Below are 20,000 nucleotides of genomic sequence, written 5' to 3' on the forward strand. Positions count from 1 at the left end.
GTGCAGTCCCAAAAGCTTGCTTAACGACAACAAAATTTGATTAATTCATGCAGGATTCCTGTGAATCGGGCAGAAAAATGGTACTTTGTCCCTCCCTCCCTCCCTTCCCCCTCTCCCTCCCCCCCTCCCTTCCCCCCTCCCCCTCCCCCTCCCCCCAAACTCAGATCTCATTACGCCTGTGGGTCACGCTGGCTTACATTCCCAATATTCCGTTTCCTCTAAAAAAAGGAATGGAGATGGACAAAAAAGTGTCGATGGTTCGTGGAAGTCTGCATGTTTGGATGACTCACCCCGAAACAGCTTAGGTCTGAAGCGAGTTACTTAAAAGGATGTATGAATGCTTGAGAGCCAAACTCCCCATGCATGAGTCTTTGCCAGTGCTCTCCCGAAGATTGCAACAACAAAACCTAATTTCGTCTAATGGCGTATGAATACTTAATTTCTAAATTTCTTGGGAATTTTTGAAAGCAACAACACACCCCTCCGATCCCCATTCAAAATCAATTTCCTTGATTGATCTCCCGTCCCCCTGAAATGGAATTCCCTACCAATATTTAAACTTAGGATTTTGTTGCCCGCATTTTTGAATACGCTTATAAAATTTTACACGATTCTTATGATTTTACTGCATGATATTTTTCAAGTATATAAGCCAAAGAAGCATTTTTTTCGTCCTTGCTGAACAAAAGGTTCCCGTGCGGGCCACCGCCTCTTACTATGTGAAGGTCATGGATGCCTAGTGATCATCAGTCTTTTGAGGATATTTCAGATATTAGTTGACTTCCGCGATTTTAATTACCTTGACTCTTTTGCACTAATTCATGATATTACTAGAGCAATTTCAATTGCCCTATTTCACTATGACGTCACATCAAAACAATCTATTGTTTAAACGCAAAGGATCATGGTCGTCGGAGGGGGTCAAATCAACGCAAATACACCGAAAATTGTTCTAAAACCCGTATCAATCCACGAAGAGAAGTAGAATAGCCATCAAACGCTCAGAATATTTTTTAGTACATATTAACACATATTATATCTGAAAATCAGGTCCATTTTAGATTAAACTGTTTCGCTAGGAGCAAATTTTGTTGAATTTTTTTATTGGATTTGGCGATTCTATCCCCCACATAAACAAGCAGTGACGTCATAGTGAAATAGGGCAATTGAATGTAAATTGGTGCCAATGCAAAAATGCCATTTAAAAAGCTTCTTTTCGGACATACAATAGGCTAAGTAGAGTCGCGGAGCAAAAGGTCTATCGGTGAGGAATACATATCTATATAATGGAACTATATACACATACCAGAGTTAAGGCATTTAACCCGTGAAATAATAAATACTAGTCAACGTGTAATAGTCAAATAGACACAAAAGAAAACAATGGAATTAAGGTCTACACATGTAAAGCATATCAGTATTCATTAAAAAATTAAAGATCTTCAGATTTTTTATGGTTATTGAAAAAATGATGCATCATTGCCTCACTGGGCACCTGTGACCAGCTTGGTTTTAAGATGTGGCCCATATATTTAGTGAGATACTTCATGTATTTTTCACCGTAGAGTAAATAGAGGTGACACAGTTCTGCGACATGTTTCGCAACCAAATATTGACCAGTTGTCACCAGGCATTCTTTCTTATTAATAAGTACGATATTACTTTTTGGGACGTTTTAAAGCCGATAAATCCGCTTATACTATCTTAAAATTTCAAACTCATAATTAAACAACAACATGTTAGAACGATTAACAGTTTTATTGTTCAGTTAAATTGTAATTATTTTTTATGTACTTGGTTCTTCTTCAGTTTACTCCAATGTTAAATTTTAAATTGCTGGGGTCTAACTCGAAAACCTTATGGTTAATTTAGACCCCAGGCTCTGAATTATGTTCTTTTGACAATTATCTATTCTTTATTTTCTTCTATAGTTGTTTTTCACATTTCATGTAAATTTTCTTGTATGAGCAAATAAAATTGTATTGTATTGTATTGTATTGATGCCATCTTGGATTTTGTGTGCACGGTCATTGTCACGTGACTTTCCAAAACTCAAACAATAACCTATCCCTTTGAAGGTTAACTATGTTTTCACTTACTTATTGTATCTTACACTTGGCTATCGATCGGACTGAAGTGCGCCTTGTCACACCTCCTTTATTTATCAGACAGCTTCAGTCTTTTTTCTTTCTTTCTGGATTATCATAGCTTTACTAGTTAAATGGTGGGCAAGCTCTGTAGAGTGACCACAGTAAATCCGTGAAACACTAATTACTAAATAGTACAAAATAGTGCTAGTTAAACAATAGAAAACAATGGAATTTTCATGAAATTGTGCTATTGAGTATTACTAAAGTTTCACGGATTTGCTGTAGTCACTCTAGTGAGCTTCTAATTCTTAATGGTGTTCGAGACGATACTAATTAATTGAAATAAAAACAAAAAAAAAAAAAAACCATACAAAAAAAAAACAAGAAAAACAAAACAAAACAAAACAAAACAAAACAAAACAAAACAAAACAAAACAAAACAAAACAAAAGAAAAGAAAAGAAAAGAAAAGAAAAGAAAAGAAAAGAAAAGAAAACAAAACAAAACAAAAACAAAAAAACACGAAAATTAAAAGCAAAAGGATTTGGAATGCAAAAAAACATCAGAAGTTGTAAGCAAAAACATAAACTAACAAAAATATAGACAAACAAAAAAGGGACGGAGGGCGAATATTTTTCTATTACTTGTTATTCCTCTATTTATCGTATTTATCTTTATTTATACTGTTTATTTGTTTTTCAGTTTCTTGTGTTTATTAATCTAAGAAAGTTTCAAATATTTATGATTATAGAGCATTTTTTAATCCAAAATAGCTTTTTCTATTAATTCTAGTATTGTAGTGAAATTGGAAAATTGAATCAGTTACGGTACAATTTTCTCGGAAAGACGCCATTGCAATAGTAAACAAATGGTTTTCCTACATAAAGTATCTTCCTGCAAAACCTTGTGAATTAAATTAAAAATATCTTTGTTTCACGTCGGTTTTCCTTTTTCAATTTGTGGTAAGTTTATGCGTAAAACTTGATTATATAAATATGAAGAAAACTAAAGCTTAGCAGCCTATACAGTTTCAGTGTCCGGTGAGCACAATATTGTTTTATGAAAGTGATACTTTCTTGGACCTCGTCTATTAAACACTAAATCTATCTTATACAATTTATGATTATTTCCAGTGACTTTTTCTAATTTGTTTTATTTCTAATTTGTTTTCATTTCTCGGAGAGAGAAAGACGAAAAACAGAGAATTCCAAAAAGGATTTTTTTGGAAATAATCATAAAACCTCGTGGTGCATAAGAATATATAATTATTTTTTAGTTTCCATGCTTATTCATAACGTTTGAACCGTATATCTCTAACTATTTTCACATTCAAAAGTTAAGATATCAAAATCTATAAAGTGGCTCCAGACAAACGACTTTTTATCTTTACACTCGAATTCAATTTAAACGACATGATAAGATCGTCTACTAAAGAGGCGAAAAATAGGCATGGAAAAAAAAAGGAGAAAAATATATAAACAAGCAAATATAACATACACATAGTCAACGCAAATAATTCTTCATAAAACATAGTTTGCTTTACCTTTAAAGGGCTTTTTCAAGTGAATAATTGTCTTCAAGACTCTAATGATATACTAGTCCAACCAATTGCAAAGTTAGTTCGTTTTAAGCTTGTCGTGTAAGCGATTTTTTTTACAAGCCAACACGTTTACAACGCATTGTTATGAGAGGATATAGTGTTATGGTAATGAGATATTGCTCTCAAATACACCTGTGACCAAAGCACCATCTGATATCGAGTGCTCATTGGTCTGGTTTATTTGGTCAAATATCTTAATATCTCGGCTCGTTTGGTGGTCGATTTTTACTGATCCTGTGGAGATATAAAACGCTCAAACCCTGGTCGAAACATTATTTATGTCGATTGGTAAATTGGCATTTCAGTGGTCGGTATAGTTTCCAGTCAGTGAGCTCTTTTTTAGGTGGTTGGCAGTGAACATTCCTTTTCAAGGCTATCATAATTTTGTCAGGGCTTTTTAAATTTTTAAGCAAATGAATATGGTACTGCTATAGTAGCTAATAGACAATTGTTTAGCGACAAACTTCGGAGATATCCTTGATAGGGTTAACCTTTTATACCTCCTTGCTCACTATAATCATCCCAATAAATTTTTAAATGTGTCAAAAACGCATCATAACTGAAGGCTGAGAAAGCTCGATCGATTCTCAATTTTTATTTATAAATAAATATTGTTATTTCAAAATTATTCGAAAACGAATTCTTTACTCATGAAAAAAATTTAAAAAAAAAAATCTTATTTAAGTGTCTATGAAAGCGGCTGTGGGGGAGACTAGTCGTTCTAGCGCATTCGCACTAATTGGGGATACTCTTCACTCATACCGCTTCATTCAATGTTCTATGCACACAACATTCAACCCACATGTTGATTTTTACGGATTTAGGAAACTTGAACTTGATTAAGAAAGGGTTAAAAAATAATTCTTTTTCACTTGCATTTCTAACTTGGTTGCCTAAGGAAATCCCCAGTAACTAAGCTAAGTCGTATCTGCTTTTTTTATTATTATTCATTTCTATCTATTTTTTGGTTAATTGTAGATTAAATTTTAGATTATTTGCCAAATTAACAATTAACCAGGACCATACTTCCAGACATCGAGTGCTGAACCGTCGTATGGACTTACGGCTACGCTGAAGATTTCGGCCCCAACACCGCTATCCCGGGGGAATTACAGACTGATCAGGAAGCTCGGCCGAAGCCTAAGGGAGAGGTTAGTCGGCCCCTAGACCGTAGATGATTAACCCCTTGCTATGACCAGCAGACCAAATACCTCGATTGTGTCGCTTATGACTAACCTCCCTTGCTCACTTCTTTCCATGTGGGATGCGTTTTGTGAACATGGACGTTGGTCGTGACGTGTTCTGACAAGCAAACTTGAGTAAAAGATCGAACTTGAGTGCTATTACGAGAATGGTTAGGTACTGGGCATGAGAAGCAGTTGACACAGGTATGCAAGGAATTTGACAATGTTACCTCTTTTATAATTATCTGAGTGAAATTCATATTGCTATATTTGGTGATCATGACAGCGAGGACAGGGCAGAAAAACTTGTACTACTTTCGATGTTTACGCGTTAATAAGCTTTATATTTCATAAACAGGCTCTTTTGGGGCTGATTAACAAAATACCAAAATTTGGGGAAATTTAAGGAATGCGTATTTGAGATATAACGCCCTGAACGTTGGGAGAGATGATATTTTGATCAGCACAAAAACTAACATTTTCGCTAATACCTCGAAGTAGAATTGCTCGAGGTTAGCAGAATTTTGTGAAAAGATTAAAGCACAAGAGATACGAATGAAACACGAAACGTTTTTTAGCATGAGAGATAAAGAAAAAAATTGCGAAAGTAGCAGCCTTGTCGCATGCATTTTTTATTACTTCCGTATTGGCAAACTTTGGAAAACCTCATAATCACCGCTCGAGCAGTCATTATCGTCTCATAATCCCTGGTCGCTCGACCAATCACGGCGCGTGAAACTCTATATTCAAGTCTAAAATTATATTAAATACGTCCATTATATGTTTATCTTCATGTTTTAACTTACTTAGTACACATGCGTAAAATTAGCTTTTCGTGCGATGAATAAACAGCTATGATAGGTGGTCTGTCTTATTTCTCTAAGTTAGTCTGACATGACCGCTCGTTTCGAGGGTAGGGTCAATAGACCGTTTTCTCAAGATTGCGTGCGCATCCAAATTTAAGGAACTTGACGGGCCACGATACCAGAACACGAGTATTATCATGCATTGCTATGAAATTGTTTTCGATAAGAATTCATAAAATCGCTTATTCTCCTCTTTAAATATAAAACTGGCTTCTCAATTTTACTGAATTTGCGTTTTTCAGTTATGTAACCCGTCAAGTTGGATGCGCACGCGACCTTAAGAAAACGGTGTATTGACTTCTTGTGCAGATAGTCCATTGATCATTTTAACATCTTTCTATGCTGTACTCTCCAGCATAATATAACTGGGCGCTAACTTTGTAGTCTCGTCGTCTGTGTTTCCGGCATCAATCCCGCTGTGCTGGCTGTTCATATAGACTTGTTTGATGGTGTCTGGCATGGCCTTGTCCTTGGTTTCTGGGAGAGTCATGCATAGTATTCCAGATATCAGAGCGTTGATTGCCATAATACCAAAAGGCATCAATGGATGGACTCTTTGCTGTGGAGGAACCAAATGAATATTGGACAGAAGAAATGACTAAAAGCACGTTTTATAGAATATTCTAGATTTTCCAGGACATTCTTGATTAGTCTTTGTTATAGAAAGTTAGAAGTGATAATGAAATGTCTATTTATAGATTAAACTTGACTTGTTTATCGTAATTTCTGGAAAATTCTATGATGTAATGTTAGAACATTCTAGAAAGATTGTAAAAGACTATATAAGAAGTTGCAGTAGTGTGTGTGTTCAGAGTTCATCGTAAATTGTACGTTCGACACAAGTGCGAAGAAAATAAAGTGTTAAAGGGAAAAATTGATCTCAAGGTTTATCGCGAAACCAAATATCATACGAGAGTCATAAACAGTATTCTACAGATCAAGGCATTGATTGCCATGATACCAAAAAGGCATCAATGGATGGATCCCCTTTTGCTGTAGAAAGAGCAAATGAGCCAATAACACCAAGACTCCTTAAAACATTCTTACCTGTAGGATTTAACCACAATTTTAGCGACAAACAAACAAACAAACAAACGAAAAAACAAACAAACAAACAAACAAACAAGCACACACACACACACACACACACACACACACTTACACAAACACACGAACGAACGAACGAACGAACGAACGAACGAACGAACGAACGAACGAACGAACGAACGAACGAACAAAAAAAGGGACGAACAAGTCTTGAATTAAAGTTATATTCAATTTTTTGGTTTTCAAAGCCGGCACTTTTTGCTACTAGTAGGATATAACTAATAGCCTACATTAGCTCATCCAATTAGAACGCAGCATTGATGATAGACCGCTTGTTGGATTTGACTAAATGCATATAGCTAGTTTTCGTGCATAGCTATTTACTTAGACATTCGAATACACTTACTGAGTACACGATATAAGGAGCACAGGCAGATCCTACACGAGCTGCAGCACTAGAAGACCCCATAGCCGTATTTCTGTTGACAATAAAAATAACATAAAATAACATGGACGAGGGTTTTTCACCAGGTTCTCTGTTTTCTTCCCTCCTTAAAGAATCCTAGTCAACTACAATGCATTGCACCCCTATATTATTGTTTACATCGTTCGTCTACATCGTTCTCCAAGCTCTTCCATGCACTGGAGAAACAAACGTTCTGCAAATTCGTTATGCCAAAGTCTTCTAATTCCCAGAATTTCCTTCCTTTCATTCGACAGCAAGTAGGTTGAATTTTTCAGAGAGATTCTCTTTAAGACATTATGACTTTTCGTTCGTCCAACTGTTAGACATCACAACTTTCGAAATCTACCTTAGATTCGTTGCCAAAATTTAAAAAAAATCTCATGGAAAGCATAAAATGACCACGTATCGTTATCTTATGATTATCATAAAACGTCTAGCAGGAATAACAAGACGGATGGAACTGGATTTTCAAACTTCACCTACAAATTCGCCATTTTGTCTGGCAGAGAAAATGGCCGATTGTTTGGATTTCTGCGCGCAATGCATTGTAGTTGACTAGGATTCTTTAAAAATCAATATGTGAGTCGAGAGTTGTGTTTCTTGGAAAATAAAATGTAGTGGTAGTGTGTGTGGAGTGTGTCGTATCTTTAAAGTAGCTTAAAGTGCCTATCACCCTTCTGAGAATATTCACAGCATTCTTGATTCTACATGGAGTAAGATGTTGAATAACCCGAAAACAATTTTCATAGTTTGAGTGCGGATTCTTGCAGTTATAAAGGTTTTTCCATGCCATATTCTAATGCTAATGTTATTTCATTCTATTGGGAACGATTGAAAACAAGCAATATTGAATTAATTGAAGGGACTGACCTGATAACGGTGGGGAAGAGTTCTGAAGCATAAATAAACACGCCATCAAATGCTATAGTAATGAAGAGCTTCCCAACTACCATTGACGTCAGAATTTTACCAGCAAGATAGCCTATGGACGTAGATAGATAATCAAGGTTAACGTTTACAGTCAATACGGCTCTAGCTTACCCTTCTAGGTTCTACAACAACAACAACAACAACAACAACAACAACAACAACAACAACAACAACAATTTATTTGGCACTGTATACTAGAAGTACATAGGTGTTTTTTTCCAAATAATCAAAAAATATAAAAAGATATTATTTCAATTTTTAAAGTAGCAAAATACATTGATGTATTTTAGAAGTAATTTGTCGTAATTCAAGCTTTCTCAATTCAAAAAATTTAACGAGTATACTTTTGTCCGACCAAGATACTGTATTAACAAACACAATATGAAAGAATTAGCCTCACGTTTCAAGCATGGTATTTTGTGAAGTCCAATTTATCAGGCATGTTTGAAAGTCAAATTTACATATGTTTTGAGTAATTTGCATACGGATTTAGAGCATGCGCAGACGTTTTTCACTCGTGTCCCTTCCCGATATAATATTGTATCATTACCGTCACTTTCATCGTCATATTGACTAAGCACTGCAGCAATAATCGCTGCTACTCCAGCCACCCACAAACTACCAACGATTGATTTCTTCCTACCAAACCTGAAGAAAAATATAATTTTGATGAACAGACATTTTTTGTCTTGCTAATTGAAAGTATTTTTGTTGTAACCACGAATCCATAAAGTGTAAAATAACAACTACTATTTATTTCATCACTGAAGCACATGGTGGTCGGCCATTATGCTCATTTACAACTCATTCTACCTTATTACATGAAATTTTCGCGACACCTTAATTTCGCGAATTTCGCGATTTAAAAAAAGTCGCGAAATTAAAATGTCGCGAACATAACATGACGCGAAAATTAAGTGCCTCACAATATGTCAATAATCAAGAAAGAATACCTTTATTACCACTGAAACGTTTGCAAAATCATAGTTTTAACTATTCTAGGGCAATGTCTCGGTCCTACTTATCACTACTGCTTTCTGTGTTCATGTCTTGAAAGGATGGGAGAAAGCGGGAATAAAGGGTGTAGTAACTTGGATACGTGGTCAATCAGTGACTCTATAATTCATGTACAAGCGTGAATTTCTTGTGGACATTGTGAGAACTTCTTTGTTGTTAATGTTGTCATATAGACCCGCCGCTGCATCTTTTTTTAGTTTTGACGATATTGTACATGAAGTTAAATAAATTAGTGCCTTAATTAAAAACGCGAAATTAAAGTGATTCAAAATACAAAAATTTCCCAAAATCGCGAAATTTAAGTGTCGCGAAAAACGCGCACCGTAAAGTCGCGAAATAAACGTGTCGCGAAAATTTCATGCAATAAGGTATATCCCGTATGTTGTGCTTGTAATGAGATATATAGATATTTTCAAATTTTAAGAGCTTGATATCGTTTTTATTCACGAGTTTCCATATGATATCGCTAGCGAATGAGTCTGCGAGCGAGTCTTGATAACAGAGAAAGAACAATTCAGCACAGAAGAAAATGTGACAGAAAAACTTTATCCATATCTTTGTCACTTTTCACTGATTGGCTTCACATCGCTCATAGTGCATTTGGGGCTCAGTATACAGCAAAACATTCTTCAACTTTTTGTAGACTAATTTGCATGTGGACTTAGACTCGGGTGACTCACCAGTTAAAGAGATAAATCCCTATTAACATGCCAACCGCTTCAAATAAAGCAGCAATGAAAAAGTTCAGGTACATATTACCACCGATACTAGGAGAGCTGAACATTATTCCATAGTATACAAGACCACAAACAAACCTACAATAGAAGAAATAAAAGATGATTAGTTCTCAGGGTGTGACCACATGACTTAAAATCCCTTTAGATATAAATAATAATAAAACAGCCGCAGTGTTCTAACAAGAGAAGCAAACAAGCAAACAAGCAAACAAGCAAACAAGCAAACAAGCAAACAAGCAAACAAGCGAACAAGCGAACAAGCGAACAAGCGAACAAGCGAACAAGCGAACAAGCGAACAAGCGAACAAGCGAACAAGCGAACAAGCGAACAAGCGAACAAGCGAACAAGCGAACAAGCGAACAAGCGAACAAGCGAACAAGCAAACAAGCGAACAAGCGAACAAGCGAACAAGCGAACAAGCGAACAAGCGAACAAGCAAACAAGCAAACAAGCGAACAAGCAAACAAGCAAACAAGCAAACAAGCAAACAAGCAAACAAGCAAACAAGCAAACAAGCAAACAAGCAAACAATCACCATCATCATCATCATCGTCATCATCATCACCATCATCACCATCACCATCATCATCACCATCATCATCATCATCATCATCGTCATCATCACCATCATCATCATAATCATTGTCATCATCATCATCACCATCATCATCATCATCGTCATCATCATCATCACCATCATCATCATCATCATCATCACCACCATCACCATCATCATAATAATCATCGTCATTATCATCATCACCATCATCATCATCATCATCATCATCACCATCATCATCTTCATCACCATCATCATCATCATCGTCATCATCATCGTCACCATCATCATCATGATCATCGTCATCATCATCACCATCATCATCATAATCATCACCATCATCATCATCACCATCATCATCATCATCATCACCATCATCATCATCATCATCATCATCATCATCACCATCATCACCATCATCATCATCACCATCATCATCATCATCATCATCATCATCACCATCATCACCATCATCATCATCATCATCACCATCATCATCATCACCATCATCATCACCATCATCATTATAGTGATTGCTTTTATTCTATGTCTTTATTATGCCATTTCTTCTGATTTTTTATCTATTTATCCGGTAAAATGTATTCCCTATCTCCCCCCCCCCCCCCCCCAAGTTGCCACACGATACATACCAGATATACCAGGATAGTAGTGTTCTGTGTATCATCGTACGAGAGATGAACAGATCCCTCACGTCTCCCATTCTCGTTTCTTCTTTCTCTCCTTTCTTATCTTCCTTTTCCCTACAAAACTTCAATACACTAAGTTCGTCATGCTCCAGGTTTACTCTGTTCACCCTTGCAGCAGTCTTAAAAGTCTTTTGTGCATCTTTCATTTTCCCTTTCGTCAGAAGCCAGCGAAGAGATTCAGGAGTTGCCCTGTCGAAAGAATAGCAGTTACTTCATTATTTTTGCCTGTCAATAGACCCCTATAGCTTGCAGCACATCCAATAAGTATCCAATTCTCATGAGATTGAAATTCTTTTGTTTGGTCCTCTTAACTTAGTCGTTTTAGGAGCCGTTCACACTAGCCATTGACATCGATCTAAAATCGATCTAAAGACAAACGAGCAAAGTGCGAACTGTCCAAAGGGAAACGATCAAACTAAAGTAGCACGTGACCAGACTAAAACAACTTATTTATGCACGCGAATACACATGCGTACTTCAAATTGATTTCTTTCGAAAGAGCGTAACTAGTAAAAGTAGTACACACAGGGATCGAAAATTAGATAATTCAGGGGGAGGGGGAGGGGGAGAGGGGGGAGGGGGGGACGGGGTTGCAGGAATTCTTGTTGCATGATATTTTTTGTAACAACCCCTGCACTCAATTATTTGTGTTAGCTTGATATTTCTTTTTCGAAAGGAGTGGTTGAGTGATAGTTTTTCGTAGGTAAGTGCTTGCTCTATATTTTATTGGAGATTTACGCAACCCTTCTCCACTCACAATAATCTAATAGTCCACGTTTAACGTGAGATATTGAAGAATACACACAATGAATACACGCACTTTGTGGGTGTCTATTTCGTATATGTAAACATGCGCGTCAATGGACACTTCCAACGAGAATAGAAACATGATTTTGGGAATAAGCCTGAACCGATATGACGTTTTACCCCCGACTCTATACCATAATAGTTTTTAAAATTCTTTCATATTAAAATTTTTGATTCCTTAGAGAATACAGGAACAATAGTCGTAATTAAAGAACAAAAGCAATGTGAAAAGGATTATGGTCTAGAGACGGGGGTAAAACGTCATCCCGCTTTAGGGTTATTTTAATTTTTGACGCATTTAAAAAAGGACCATACTTCCAGACATCGAGTGCTGAACCGTTGTATGGCAACTCAAAGCATTTACGGCTACGCCAGAGATTTCGGCCCCGACACCACTATCTTTAGATTTACAGACTGATCAGGGAGCTCGAAGGACGAGGTTAGCTCGGCGAAAAAGACCGTAGATGATTAACCCCTTGCTATGACCAGCAAGCTTAAAAAACTTGACTGTTACGCTGATGACTTTGAACACATACTCACTCCTTTGCATGTGGGATGCGTTTAGTAAAACTAAAAAGAAAGTGCATCATAGTAAGATAGACCTCTTATTTATATTGTGTATATTCTGCACTATCGCAACTCACTACTAGCATCAGCATAAAGTATCATACTCTAATGATCGGTCGAAACGTTATTCCGTTACTGGACATCTTAGATGAAAAATATCCCAAACCAACCAGCCAGCACAAACTAACACACACACACACACAAAAACAAACAAACAAACAAAAACGAAAACAAAAACAAAAACAAAAACAAAAACAAAACAAAACAAAACAAAACAAAACAAAACAAAACAAAACAAAACAAAACAAAAACAACAACAACAACACCAACAAAAAAAACTTAACCAACCCAACTTTCCATCAATAAAAACAAAACAAAGACAAAACATTAAATAAAATCAAAAATCAAAACATTTTTTTGGTACGTATTTAGTCTCCTCCGCCGCCGCCGTCATTAGTTTCGGTCTCAGATCCTCACGGGCCCTTTCCACTAGCGCCGTTAATAAAAGTTAATAACAAAGAATACCTTAACTTAATCAGATAATAATCAAAAAAACAATCTGGGAAGAAGGTAGTGCTACCTACCACCAGAATAGAAAGTACAACATTCCTGGTGCACTGATGATAACAGTGAGGAAACGCCAACTATGGATAAGGTATCCTAGCAACGATAACAACATCAAAGCTAACACCCAGGCGAACCATATCCCGAAGCCGACAGCACCGCGATGACGAACGCCAACATACTCCGTCACCAACACAAATGAAGGTGCTAGGTATCCACCTGAAATATATCAAAATATCGTTGATAAAAATAAATTCTGTTGTACCTAGACAAACCAAAAGTTATTTTGTTAATCTGTGGTATGGCAAACTGTGGTACTGTTTAGACTATGAGTCAAATTTCCAGAATATCGTCTGAATTGATGCTATTTTTCGCTTACACATGACGTCATAGACGCCGTCTTGGAGGAATTTAACAAAGGAATTGTCAATGAATTCTTTTGTTATATCATCCAGCAATGAAATAAAGCAGTTGCAGCTAATTATATTCACGTCACGCGTGACCACGTTTCGATTGGACTCGGCGGTTTTGTCTCAAACTCCAAGTCTAGGTGCCAACTACGATCAAAACTCCGGCAATCCATACTACTTTTTATTTATTTATTTATTTACATTTATATTTTAACAGCTAAAGATATTCAAGGTAATTCTCAGCAATGTGTGGTTGGGAAGTGAATTCTAAGCTTTTTGAAAATATTTCATAATCATTCATGATAGCGGGTTCAAAACTTGATTATTTTACTGTTTTTTTTTTTGTTTGTTAAATGAATTACATTTGACTTCCCGGAATTACTGGTCACGAGTGACTTTATGAATTAGTTGTGAAACGAAATTCCATCTCCTCACTCACCTATCCCGACGCCAGCCAGTGCTCTAAAGAGTGCAAACACCCAGTAACGCTGGGCAAATGCCGAGGCCAATGCACAGATGCAGGTAAAGACACTGCATGGAAATATAACTGCCTTTCTGCCGTATTTATCACTCAAAACACTGGACAACAAGGAAGCGAACAGCCATACTATGAATAGCAAAGAGTTTGCCAAACTTGCCAATGAGGCTTTCTTACAGACAAGATCCCACTGAAAATGTTAAGAAAATTGAATAAATTGATGGATGGATGGATGGATGGATGGATGGAAGGAAGGAAGGAAGGAAGGAAGGAAGGAAGGGAGGAAGGAAGGAAGGAATGGAAGGAGGGAAGGATGGATGGATGGAAGGAAGGAAGGAAGGATGGATGGATGGATGGAAGGAAGGAAGGAAGGATGGATGGATGGAAGGAAGGAAGGAAGGAAGGATGGAAGGATGGAAGGAACAAAAGAACGAAGGAAGGAAGAGATTTAGGATGGAAGGAACGTAAAGAACGAACGAATAGATCGGACGGGTGGAGTAATGGATGGACGGGTAGTGGGATGGAAGGATGGACGGGCGACAAATCTAAAAATCGCATCGGTATACCTCAGTTACAATAGAATCAAAATCCCCCTCTGCAGCAAATTCCCAGTCCTTACGTGGAATACCACATCGTTTTTCATAATGGTTGTCCCCTACTTTAAAGGTTCCGTTCATCGTACATGAAGTAGAGTTCGCAGCACATCTCCAGGGAGGCTCGGCTGTGATGAACGTCATTACCATCAACACACAAGTACTAAATAGGATTGAATAGCTGATAATGAGTAGGATTCGTATCTGAAGCCTTCCAAAGCTGCCAATCTTCTCGATAGCTTCCTCTGATAGTATTGCCATTTCTATTCTGGTAGAAATAAGAAAACTATAAAGTGACAAAAATGCGAGGGAAGAACTATAAAATGTGATCAACAATCGTTTTGAGTTTTGTGTTTATGTTATAGCATGGGCTTTAGGAGAATATTTGGTTTGTGACGGGGAAAATGCATGTTAGTAGACCAAATAAATCACTAATTACTCACTTGGATCTGTCATAGTTAATAGTTAATAGTAAATGTCTATTAACTATGGATCTGTCTATCTATGTTTTATTGATTGTTATGTAAGTCTCCGATGAATGAAATGATAAAATATAGCGGGTTCATTAAAAAGACAAAGATGGCGGTTAGAATCGAATAAAGCTAAGGGGGTCAAACGACCATTTAATTCATGTTTATTCATGGCAGACTAACGTAACAATCAATAAAACATGGATAGACAGATCCATAGTGAATAGACATTTACTATTAACTATTAACTATTATAAAATAACTGTTATGAATGTCGCGTTCTGATTGGTTTGGAGCGCGTGCTTTATGAGAGCACATTGCACGCGCGCGCACTTTCCGTTGCATCATTCCTATCTATTATTGTAATTTGTAATTTGTATTTTATAAAAGAAATAAAAAAACTTGCTTGCTGTGCTCTGAGCAGCCATAAAGTACTTGGGGGTTGGCAGAACACTCGAGAAGTGTCGAGAAGCACTCCGCTACGCGTCGTGCTTCTCCTAACACTTCTCTCGTGTTCTGCCAACCCCCGCGTGCTTTATGACAGCACACAGCACGCGCGCGCGTTTTCTATTTCTTCATTAACTATGACAGATCCAAGTGAGTAATTAGTGATTCATTTGGTCTACTAACAAGCATTTCCCCGTCACAAACCAAATATTCTGCCTAAAGCCCATGGCTATAGCGATAATTGTCTATACTATATTACTTTACAACATGAACAAGCATCGTTTATCGCTCAGTTACACTTCCTATCCAGCTGAGCGGAGAATTTTGTTTCAGCCAATTACAGCGGCTTTAGCATTTTTGTCGCCGGCCCTCATCCCCAGTATACTATAACCCAACGTTTGCGTATTTTTCTCAATTTTTTATCATTATTATTACCTTTTTTTGTTTTTACTAAAATATAATGATTATATATACGTGCCATTAAGAAGCAGAAATATGGAAAAATGAATAAAAACAATTTCACTTAATTTAGCGCCATGTTTGCTTCGTTCTTTCAAGCTCCAAAATTGCTTAGGGCCGGCCATTTTGTCCACTCATGCTTTTTTTTCACGTTCTTTCAGGAGCAAGGAAGCAAGCAAACAAACAAGGAAGCAAGGAAGGAAGCAAGGAAGGAAGGATGGAAGGAAGGAAGGAAGGAAGGAAGGAAGGAAGGAAGGAAGGAAGGAAGGAAGGAAGGAAGGAAGGAAGAAAGGAAGGAAAGAAAAAAGAGAAGGTAGCCAGCTTAATGTTATTTTTAGAACAATGCCCTCCACGCCGGTGTGGCTAGTTTAGTCATGTTGTTGGAATTTCTTCAAGAAAATAAGACCTTCTGACCACCATAACAGTTTTAGCCGGGTAATGTTTCCGCTAAGTGGCCTTATAAAAAGAAGCCAGCTGTTTACTTACCCTACAGAGGTCACTGAGATATGACAGACACCATGCTCACTGAATCAAGAACTCACGTTTTGTTCTTATTATATTCGCACCAAAGACACGCACGAAATCAATCATACAAGTTTGTCTCATCTTAGTTAGGTGTAAGTAACCAGAGCTTTTAGAATCAGTCACGTCACGACTTAAATATTTGGCTATCTGCTAAGTAAACTGGGGCCATTCCGTTAATGCACTTAAAAACTAGAATTGCTTTCTTAAGATGTAGCTGTATCCTAATAGGTAACCACTTAAGTTCTGTTAGTATAGGTGTGATGTGATCGTAAAGCGAAATTCTGCACAGCCTGGACCTTATTAAGATTACGTTACATATTCTTGCTACACACAAAACGTCGTTACCTCTACTTACAGATGAGCTGACTAGATGATTTGGAACAAAGATATATAGAGGTTCGAATGGTTCGATATATTCTTGCTACACGCAAACCGTCGTTACCTCTACTTACAGATGAGCTGACTAGATGATTTGGAACAAAGATATATAGAGGTTCGAATGGTTCGATATATTCTTGCTACACACAAAACGTCGTTACCTCTACTTACAGATGAGCTGACTAGATGATTTGGAACAAAGATATATAGAGGTTCGAATGGTTCGATATATCCTTGCTACACGCAAAACGTCGTTACCTCTACTTACAGATGAGTTGACTAGATGATTTGGAACAAAGATATATAGAGGTTCGAATGGTTCGATATATTCTTGCTACACGCAAAACGTCGTTACCTCTACTTACAGATGAGTTGACTAGATGATTTGGAACAAAGATATATAGAGGTTCGAATGGTTCGATATATTCTTGCTACACACAAAACGTCGTTACCTCTACTTACAGATGAGTTGACTAGATGATTTGGAACAAAGATATATAGAGGTTCGAATGGTTCGATATATTCTTGCTACACACAAAACGTCGTTACCTCTACTTACAGATGAGTTGACTAGATGATTTGGAACAAAGATATATAGAGGTTCGAATGGTTCGATATATTCTTGCTACACACAAAACGTCGTTACCTCTACTTACAGATGAGTTGACTAGATGATTTGGAACAAAGATATATAGAGGTTCGAATGGTTCGATATATTCTTGCTACACACAAAACGTCGTTACCTCTACTTACAGATGAGTTGACTAGATGATTTGGAACAAAGATATATAGAGGTTCGAATGGTTCGATATATTCTTGCTACACACAAAACGTCGTTACCTCTACTTACAGATGAGTTGACTAGATGATTTGGAACAAAGATATATAGAGGTTCGAATGGTTCGATATATTCTTGCTACACGCAAACCGTCGTTACCTCTACTTACCGTTGAGCTGAGTAGATGATGTGAGAACAAGGATATGTAGAGGTTTCGAATGGTTCGATCACACGAATGAAGCTGTCGAGTAGAAATATCAAGATGAGAGTACGATGGCTGCTCAGATATTACCCAGTTACCCAGTAGTGAGTAGGCCGTCGCTGCGCGCGTAGATGATAGTGTAGTTTTCGTATGACTGTGAAAAGTTCACGGCACGAACACGGTCGTGACACAGCAAGGGATACGCCAGACAAATCACATTGCACGAGAATTTACTCTCCATCCAATCAAATACCCGGAACACAGCATAAACACGGCGTGGACACGGTCACGCCAAGATCACGGCACTTTTAGACCAATCATGTTGCGCGTGAAAAAAATCAGCCAATTAAAATTCTAGAAAGTATCACGGTCACGGCACCTCACGCTTACGGCACTGAGCTTTTCACAGTCATACGTGAAACTGTACTAAGTGCCAAATACACGGATATAACTCAGACATGCTACCTTCCGCCCTTTCAGGTCAAATATTTATTTGACAAATAAAACAGCTTTTTCCGTGCTCTGTTCAGTAATAAAGGACGCAGGAAGTGACGTAAGCACGAAAGAAGTGTAAGGAGAAACACGAGCCGTAGGTGAATGCTTCTCACACTTCTTGAGTGCTTACGGCGCTTCCAAAGTGCTTTATCACTGCATGGACCACGGAAAAAGCTGTTTTATTCGTTTTGTCATATCATTACTAATTTTTATTTGGTATTGAATTTATCTACGCAAAAAGAAAGACTGTCGCAGGATCTACAATCTTGGTCAAAAATGTTGAGAAATTTTTAGTTTTAATGGTATTTTCATGAAAAACATGAAAAATTCCCCTTAAAACGACCCCCTCCCCCCAAACAATGTTGTTTCGAGGGAGACAGGGCTGCTTTGCCTGCAGGGACCAACATTGTCCAGGGGGAGAGGGGGTACGGACAGTACATTTTTTTGATAATGGAAACTCTACTATTTCATGACTGGATGGAAAATTCTCCATTCTTTTTGTCCAAGATTGTAGCAGCACGCGGATGGCGTCAGCACTGTGCAACCTTCACTAATAAAGCATAGTTTTTAACCAATCAGCGCACGCATACTATTCTAACTATATGATAAATATATCAATATTAAAGTGTATATGACACGAAAACATTCCATCATTTAAAATGTATAGTTTGTTAGTAATAATAAATATATCGTGCCAAAATTTGTTTCAAAAGCTTATTTCTTGAGATATTTGCGAAAGTTAATCCCAATTTGTGACGTCATTTTGTTGACACGTACTCTAGATTCAGTAGTAATGTACTAAATATAAATTGTAATTCATATAAATTAACAACAAAAGACATATTTTATTCAACTTCATTTGATAGCTTACGTAGTACTCTTCCAATGTTGGGAAATTGAAAAGTGTACTACCTGAAATTAAGATTCTATATTCAAACATATTTCATGTATTTGCAACTAAATCTGGAGACTTGTAAACAAAATGACGTCACAACTCGTGCTAAAATTTTTTGAATTTCTAGAGAAATACGTTCTTGAAACAAATTTAACCGTGATATTCTTATTAATGCCAATAAACTACACATTCTTAACATTAAAATTTTTTCGTGTCATATACACTTTAAACATTTATACCAACATCTAATGAGATACAAAATATCAAATGAGATGCAGAATGTAAAACATGCTTAAATATGATTGCTGAAGGTTATACGATCGTGCAGTTTTTTTTCAACAGTATTTTTAAAACTTGGCACAAAAATTTATTATATTACTTATGAAAATATGAAATAAAAAATGGGGGTCCTCGAATACGTTGAGAAGATATAATCAAAAAATAAATAAATAAAACAAAAAAAAACATAGGGCTTGAGGCCGTATTTCGGGGAAAAATAGGAAAATGTAAATTACAAGCTCTTTTAGTCCATATTGCTTCGCCTCGTGAAACATCGAGACTTTCGCTTTCTGGAAAACAAAACTAAACATTTCCCTCTTTATCAAACGACTAAAAAAAACAGGCCGGGTTGTTCAAAGCTGGATTAGCGCTAATCCCGGATTAACCCCGTAGGTCTTATTAAAAGTTAACCCAGGATTAACACTAATCGGGCTTTGAACAACTGGGCCT

At 36.9% G+C, this 20,000-nt stretch overlaps 1 protein-coding gene across 2 annotated transcripts; it reads right to left on the minus strand.

Annotated features, from left to right (window-relative positions):
- Window positions 1-5,485: 5,485 nt before the first annotated feature.
- On the minus strand, window positions 5,486-18,113 carry LOC116296893 (solute carrier family 22 member 15-like). 2 transcript variants are annotated; one of them, XM_089033965.1, is made up of 10 exons: window positions 17,849-18,113; window positions 14,596-14,885; window positions 13,991-14,219; window positions 13,162-13,360; window positions 11,147-11,392; window positions 9,880-10,014; window positions 8,733-8,830; window positions 8,123-8,234; window positions 7,193-7,265; window positions 5,486-6,298 (listed from the first exon to the last, which is right to left on the minus strand). In XM_089033965.1, the coding sequence occupies exons 2-10, from the start codon at window positions 14,881-14,883 to the stop codon at window positions 6,077-6,079; spliced, it is 1,602 nt and encodes a 533-aa protein (XP_088890091.1). In that variant the 5' UTR covers window positions 14,884-14,885; window positions 17,849-18,113; the 3' UTR covers window positions 5,486-6,076. The 2 variants fall into 2 exon arrangements, with proteins under 2 accessions (XP_088890091.1, XP_088890090.1); XM_089033964.1 differs by having other exon boundaries at window positions 14,596-14,890; window positions 17,849-18,112.
- Between the last annotated feature and the right edge of the window lie 1,887 nt (window positions 18,114-20,000).

The sequence above is a fragment of the Actinia tenebrosa genome, unplaced genomic scaffold (assembly GCF_029948245.1).
Source record: "Actinia tenebrosa isolate PJP-AT-01 unplaced genomic scaffold, QUT_ActTen_1.0 PGA_scaffold2__45_contigs__length_23673736, whole genome shotgun sequence".
In the NCBI taxonomy this organism is placed as follows: domain Eukaryota; kingdom Metazoa; phylum Cnidaria; class Anthozoa; order Actiniaria; family Actiniidae; genus Actinia; species Actinia tenebrosa.